Source organism: Cicer arietinum, chromosome 4 (assembly GCF_000331145.2).
Source record: "Cicer arietinum cultivar CDC Frontier isolate Library 1 chromosome 4, Cicar.CDCFrontier_v2.0, whole genome shotgun sequence".
Lineage (NCBI taxonomy): Eukaryota > Viridiplantae > Streptophyta > Magnoliopsida > Fabales > Fabaceae > Cicer > Cicer arietinum.
This window is the reverse complement of record NC_021163.2, coordinates 65493355-65501341: the sequence shown is the minus strand read 5'-3', so window position 1 is coordinate 65501341 and position 7987 is coordinate 65493355. Positions and strand designations below refer to the sequence as shown.

Here is a 7987-nt window from a genome sequence, read left to right as displayed (position 1 = left end):
TAAATTAAATTCAAATACACTTAATTTTTTTTTTATATATTCAATCCAATTATATTCCACTATGTAAAGATTAGTACACATATTTGAGAAGTAATGGAAATATGACATCACGATGTGTTCTGATTGGTTATGTATAGGTAAATATGTTTTAAATGGCATAGAAATTAATTTTATTTATTTTTAGTCAAAATACTTGTATGAAATCCTAAATTGAATGATTTTCCTATTAAAAAAACATATTTACTTTTGACAAAGAAATACTAAATTTAAAATACTAAGAAATAAAAAAATTGACAATAAAAAGAAAAGAGAATCAAGTATGTTTATTATGTGGTAAAAAAAAGGGAGAAACAATAGCAAAGGGGGAGAGGGGAGCTGGGAGAGATCGCAGTTTTTGGTTGAGAGGGTTTCTTCCTCTAACTGGAATTCTTCTATCATTCTAGTTAGAGAACCCAAATTCATATCATTTTTATTCCTTTTGTGCGTTTTTTATTTTACTCATTTAATTATTCATTCATGCCTTTGATTTTATACTGATTATTTTATTTTTGTGCATTTTTTTTTATTCACTCTGAACCAAGAACTAGAAACCCTAATTATCAATGGTTAGCACTCCTAAATCTTCATCTAATAACCACTCTCCGACAAGTGCTCCGTCATCGGCGACTTCTGGTGACACCAACAACCCTAGTTTCATGCGAAAAACTCTTCCTTCTCCTTGGGCTCAGGTTGTCCGTGGTGGCGAGACAGAATCACCCACCGGCATTCATCAATCACTGCCGTCATCATCGTCATCTTCCTCCTCCTCTCTGACAACAGGCGCCAACGACCAAGCTCCGTCGTCTGATTGTTCCCCAAAGGCGGTTTCTACTCCGCCGTTGGTGGACAACTTAATTACGATAGCCTCCGATGTTAGTGATGGCAATGCAGGTCATTCTAAGAAATCCGTATGGAACAAACCCTCAAACGGCGTCGTTGAGACTGGTCCTGTAATGGGTGCTGAATTGTGGCCTGCTTTGTCTGAATCCACCAAATTTTCTGGTAAATTGCCAGCTGAATCTTCCCCTAAGACTGCTGCTGTTGATGGATCACCTTCTACTTCTCAGGTTTCGTTCTAATACATATCTTAATTATCTGATCGAAATTTACTCTTTTAGGCTAAGTTCTCTGTTTTCTTTATTGTTTGTTTTCTTCAAATATAAAAAGGATAGTAAGAAGAATTATCTCTTCTCTGTTATATTTATTGTTCCAAGAATATTATTGTGGTTGATGCAAATTTTGTTTCTGCAAAATTGGTATACTGCAAACTGTACACTTTGTAGCATATTATGGTGTATGGATATGATTAAACATCACAAGTATTGATATAAATATGATTGATAATGTTATATAATTCTGTCTAGGTATAATTTTTTATGTATAAGGCTCGCCCTGAGCCCTAGATGATGATAACAAAACTTGATTTATGTTTATCAATTTGTATCCAACATTATGCCATTGTCAAACTTAGTAGGGGTAAATGGTGAGTCTGATCTGCTTGCTTGACTTTCTATTGTTTTGCAGGGGTCTGTAATTTCACACCCACCTCAGAGACAAGGTACTAGTAACACAAAATTTAGTTCGGCAACAATCTATAATATGCAAAATAGACCAAGACCCGTGAAGAGGGTTGCTGGCGTCAACGTTGGACCTGGTCCTGTTCAGGGAAACTTCTCCAGCCCTCCTACTCCTCCACCACTGCCTCCTTTTCCTATATATCAACTCACTCCAGGTAGCTACGGGAATATGGGGCCAAGTATATCCGACTCTTCTTCAAGATATCATTACCGGAACAATAACTGCGACGCAAGACCATTAGTTGGTGATTCCTCTCGCAGAAGTAATTTTGGGTCCCATCCACGAGGAAATAATTTCTATCATCAGAATACTTATAGTAAAGATCGTGGAAATAGAGATTCTCATGCACCTCAACAAAGGATGCTTCCCAGAGGATTATTGAGGCACCCACCACCTGGTCCTGCTGCATTTTTGGGTCCTCAGCCAATTGGACCATTTCCAAACCAAGTTGCTTATCCTGGTTAGTATGTATCTCTTTTTTATAATTTTTATTTCCACAAAATTTAATATTACTAATATTCCTTCTTTTTTATTTTAGAGTTGTATTACTTTCCAACAGTAACGATGGATCCCTTTAGGGGTATGCCGTTCTTCCCCCACAGCCCTTCCCCGGCAACATTCTTCCCTGCGGCAGAATCTCCTCTGTCCAATATGATAGTCAATCAGATTGACTATTATTTCAGGTAGACTTAATATGTTCCTATTCTTTTTGTTTATTTCTAATCAATAAAGTTTGTCAAAATTATTTATTTATTATTGATTTGTTTTTGACAGTGATACTAATTTAATAAAAGATGAGTTTTTAAGATCCAATATGGACGAAGAGGGTTGGGTTCCAATTACCTTGATAGCAAACTTCCCTCGAGTAAGTTAATTATTCTTTGATTATTCCCTAATATTTTATATAGAGCCTTATAATATGTAACACTTCATGGTTGTTTTTAATGAATCTGTGGCTTGCATGGGTCATGAATCTTTGACTTGCATGGGTCATGAATCTTTGACTTGCATGGGCCGCTTACTTTCAAATCTAAATGACAGTTTTACTTAAACCTAAACCTGAAGATGTGTTTGCAGTTAGACTAATTAGATGGATTTTACTTTATACCTACGGAATTTTTCTTTCTTTCTTCTATTGAATGACCTAGCATTTTTATTGCAATATAAACGCAAACCATCAACTTTGCCAACATTCAGATATTAGTTTATTGTAAATAAAGGAAAGCTACTTTTTAGAGTGTGAAATAGTACAATAAGGGATAATGTAAGATGATTTCCATCAAATAAATAAAAATTTCTTAATGATTACCAATAGATAGCTGTGGGTGGAATGTAGATGTGATATTGTATAGCTTGATCACTTCTTCCTTTCTATATTGTAGACCAAAAAGTGTTCAAGTATTCTATTTTAAATTATGAACCAAAGCATTCTAACTAATGGAAATTAGTGTCTATGGTTCATTAACCCAACTTATGATTACGTGTTCCAGATGATTTGAGGTATTGATAGTGGAAGAATTGGATGTTAAATATTTATTGTGTGTAACCTTAACATCTATTTTTCGTAAGAAAATATGTGATAAGCTTGTGATTAAATACATCATGTGTCAAATGTCAATGTTATCAATGTCGGGATGAGATCAAAATTGAATTTAAAGAAGTCACTTAGCTAATGTTGTGTTTTCCTTCCTATCTTGTAACTTTGAACATGGTGAATAAACTTTCTATCACTTAGCTAATTTTCATTGTTACTTTTTCCATGTATTATAGTATATTTTTACACACTTTTTAAGAGAGATATCAGAAAAGAATAACAGTTAATCTAATTATAGACACATGTAAAAATTGTTTGACATTTTCGATGGATAGATGATAATTGTGAATGAATTATTTGCGATAATGGGAGATTGAAAACGCTAATGTGTTATTGTTCTTCTATATATGCATGAAAGTGAGTTAGTTGGTATAAAAAAGAGTTTTGTCCCATAAAAATTTGTGAGTATTTTGATTATCATTTTTCCAAAATACTGTTTGTAATAGTAGTCTATTTTAGTTTTGAGTTATTAACAAAACTTTTCTCTAGATGTTATGCACTTAAATCAATACAATTTACTAATCCACTAAATCTCTTTTTTGCAGGTTAGAAATTTGACAAGTAACGTTCAGTTGATATTGGATTCGTTGAGAGGTTCAACTGTTGTGGATGTTCATGTGAGTTATTATCATTTTGTCTACATTTGTAATTCATATTATGGAGTATGCACGTTTTTTTACATGTATTTCATCCTTTTTGCAGGATGACAAATTGAGGAGGCGTAATGATTGGATGAATTGGTTGCCCTCTAGTCAAGTCAAGATTGAATCTAGTTCAGTTTCAAGTGGATCAAGATACAGTAACTTGACCGATGATTTTCAAACTATCACTCTGGAAAAAACAACTCGTGAAGATGAAGGTGAGTCTTCTCGTCAGTCTCCACTTTCAAATGGAAGTGAGGATGCGGGTAACGTCAATTAAAACTTAAAACTGAATCGTCAATTAAAACTTAAAACTGCACACTATCCGGACTCAACTCTTATCTAGACACACCTTGAAGTTATGTGTAATGTGTCTAGTGTTTAGCCTCATAGTACATTGTTATGTTTGACAATTTTATTTTTTATATTTTGCTTTTGACGTGGAGGGAGTAGATACAGTATGAAATTTGGTTTCCTCTATCGTCGTTGAGCTCGATTTTGACCGTACTTTTAGCGTAAACAAATAATTCTTTCGACAAACATAAATTTTTGAGTTTTGACCGATACAGTTCTGATATTTTCTATTTGTATAGTTTATATTGTTGTGTATTTTTTCTCTTACTTGTGGTGGCATATGCGTTAAATTTTTTGCTTGGTGGTATTGGAAATTTTGTTCGATGATTAAATGATTTTGTATGACTATATAATTGATGGAAATGATTTTGTTTGTATACTTCTAATATTTATTCAAAATGTATAAAAAATGTTACCAACATGAAGCTTCTGAGTTTTTAGTTATATCATTAATTCAATTTTTTACTATCATATTCAGAAAATAAAAATATAGAAAATTATTTAATAAAAATATAGAATGACCCTTCAATCGAATAGATAAAAATATAAAAATAATATTCAGAAAATAATAGAAATTATTTTGAATTTATTTAAAAAATAATTTTCATAGTTAGCATATGAGATTAAAATAACTTTTTTGTTTTAATTGATTTTTTAGTCGTTTCAAAATTTATTTTCTAAAATATTTGTAACAGAAAATAAAGCACTTAAAATGATTTTTTATGAAAAGTTATTTAGACTAACTTTTTATTTGATTTTTTTAGATGTTTTTATTTATAAAAAAGTAATTATACAAAAAGACTACTTTAAATCCAAAATTACTTGCAAAATCCAATAATCCCTCGAATTGATTTATGTGTTTGATATCGAAAGTGGTACAAATTATATATGTGAAATGATCATAAAATGCCTATCGACGTGGATCATTAGTTACCCATGAATAATTGCATGTTTGATTCTACTTTTGAGGAATCAAAATTTATTTTGAAGGTGTAAAATTACTTTTGATATTTGTAAAAAAAATATTGATTTTGATGAGTTTAGATATTATTCTACATAATTGATTTTGGATCTACAATTTGTTCTAACTCAAACTTATATTTTATTGTTTTTAATTCTTAATATAATATTTACATTGAAGTTTATCGTTTAATTCACTTTTATGTAAATATATTAAATATAAATTAATTTATATATAATTTATTTTAAATTAAAATCAATTTTACAAATTAAAATCTTTCAAAAGTTTGATTTTTGTTATATGGCAAAACTAAACACACTTATTGTATGAATGTTGTGAGATTATTCAAAATTGATAAACAAAAAGTATGTTGGGTTGAGTCACACAATTGTAACTCTAAAAATTAGCAAGGGCATATTTATATGGTATATATTAGAGGTTGTAGCCTTGTAGGTGAGTTCACAAAGAGTTGTTTGATTAACAAATAACAAACGGTGTCCATTAGTTATCTAGAAAAATAGCATTTGGACGATGTTTAAGAAATTAAATTTATTTATTATTTAATTTATTATAATTCACAAGATATTTTTTCAAATAAACAATTAAATTATTTGTATCTAATTTATCATGAATTTTATTTTTAAGTTATGTCTGGATATTTGTTATTGTTAAAAATGTTTAATTTGGAGTTACAATATTCCTTAGAAATGGTACAATTAAGCATTTTCTTTGAACTATTATTCCTTTGAAATGACCCAGTTAAGTCATTTAAATGTTATATATAAATATAATGCAGTTGAGATATTATTTGTGCTCACCTTATTGATTATAAAAATATAGTTTTTTATAAGCAAAATGATATTAAGGGTATACAAGAAATAGCAAAACCCATTTACAATAGAATGTTTGTCTAGGTTGTAGTTACATATGAATGTTCTTTAATTATCCTTTGGTTTAATATTATGGTTTGTTTTTAAATAAACAATAAAACTACGATGGACATTTAGTTTTATTACCGACGTTTTTTTATTTATTATAAACAATAATAATGGTCTTTTTAGTTAGTGATTACAAGAAATATAAGTCTACATTAACAATACATTAACAGTAGAGCAATGATTTAATCAAGTAAAGAATTAGTTATTTTCTACTGTAATATTGATTTTGCAATAGAACATTGATTTAATTGAGCAAAGAAATAGTTATTTTTTATTATAATATTGATTTCGCAATATTTAGTGATGTTAAAAGATTTAATAATAGGATTTTTCTATTTGTTACATTGACTTTACATGCGAAATTTTACGTACATAGAGAAATCATATTGTAAAAACCATTTATAGAAAAAGCATGAGTTATTCTAACTTATTGATTGCGAATTAATCTGAGGGTTAAAAAATGCATGATCGGAAAATTAAAGACAAAGAAAGGAAATATAAAAGAAAAATTGCAAGCCAATTGTCCATTTTTTTTTTCTAAATTTCTTTGGATAAATAAATACTTCAATATTTCATATAAATAAAAATAATTATTTTTATTTTAAACAATTTAGAGATTTTTAAAAATTGATCTTTTTAATTTTCGTTTGTTTACTATCATAAAAATGATTTTTTTTTTTGTAAAATAATTTTTAATGTGTCTGTTTACAGTTTTATAAAAATGATTTTTTTAAATTATAATATTATAATTTTTAAAAAACCACGTATGTTTGGAAAAACATTTTTTTAAATACATGATTTTTCTATATACATAATATATGTCTCTGTACTCTATTATGCATCTCTATCTCTTGTCTATCTCACTCTCTATATCTCTCTTTACATCTTCTTTTTATCCTAGACAAATCAATAAATTTAGGTCATCAATTTCATAATTTTCTGACCCTCTTAAAAAATAAACATATAAATAAATCATCACGAAAATATCCAAGTAATAGATTTTGGAGGTTCTGTTATAGTATTAAAAATTGGACCCTTAATAAAAAAAGTGCAATTTTAATAATTAAAAAAATTGAAAAAATAAATTTTAGTCCCTATACACGTCTCAAGTTACACGATGTTCTATCCATACTAGTTTACATGATGCTATACATATATCAATCTACATGATGTTCTATCTACTCAAATAATTAATTAAAATAAGATAAATTTAAAAATAATTAAATATAATTGTGTGCATACTTAACACGAGTCAGCATACAAGGAAATATCAAATTAACTACATACACACATATGCGTAAATTCGCCTAAAATCTTATATTTGAAAATGTGTACACTATAAAATATAAAAATATAATATTTGATATTTATATTACTCATTTAGTCTAACATGTACAAGATTAAAACATCATATAAATAAAATTAATCCTAAATTTAATTAACATATATTCTAAAATAATTTTAACACCAGTTTAATTATTTAAAATTATATTTCATCAATAAAATAATTTATTATAAAATTTGGAGTATTAAAGTACCTTTATCGTCTCTTCAACCAAGAATCGTTTACATTGATCCTCAAAAGAAGACCCTTTTAAAAATTAACCTTCAAAGTTCATATGACTAGACTTTATTTCCCTCACATTGACCCCCAATTTAACCTTGACATCAACACCTAATGCTCCCATCGCACCAAGGATCTTAAATTGAACACATTCCACATAATTTAAATGGTTTAGTTTTTAGGGAATAATTTTATTTCGTGCGATGGGATATTTGTTTTGGCATATTTCTACTATTTGTTTATTTATGATTATAAATTTGAATTCTCATTTCTTAGATTCAGTTTTAAAAAGTTGGTTCTCTAATAGGTATAGTAAAT

The 7987-nt window shown here is 28.6% G+C and overlaps 1 protein-coding gene across 2 annotated transcripts; it reads left to right on the top strand.

Moving 5' to 3' along the window:
- The first annotated feature begins 332 nt into the window (after positions 1–332).
- Positions 333–4429, top strand: LOC101504065 (la-related protein 1B-like). 2 transcript variants are annotated; one of them, XM_027333965.2, is made up of 7 exons: positions 333–480; positions 582–1106; positions 1564–2077; positions 2156–2300; positions 2392–2482; positions 3757–3828; positions 3914–4420. In XM_027333965.2, exons 2-7 carry the CDS (start codon positions 603–605, stop codon positions 4130–4132), a joined length of 1545 nt encoding a protein of 514 aa, XP_027189766.1. In that variant the 5' UTR covers positions 333–480; positions 582–602; the 3' UTR covers positions 4133–4420. The 2 variants fall into 2 exon arrangements, with proteins under 2 accessions (XP_027189766.1, XP_073224054.1); XM_073367953.1 differs by having other exon boundaries at positions 365–1106; positions 3914–4429.
- The last annotated feature ends 3558 nt before the right edge of the window (positions 4430–7987 follow it).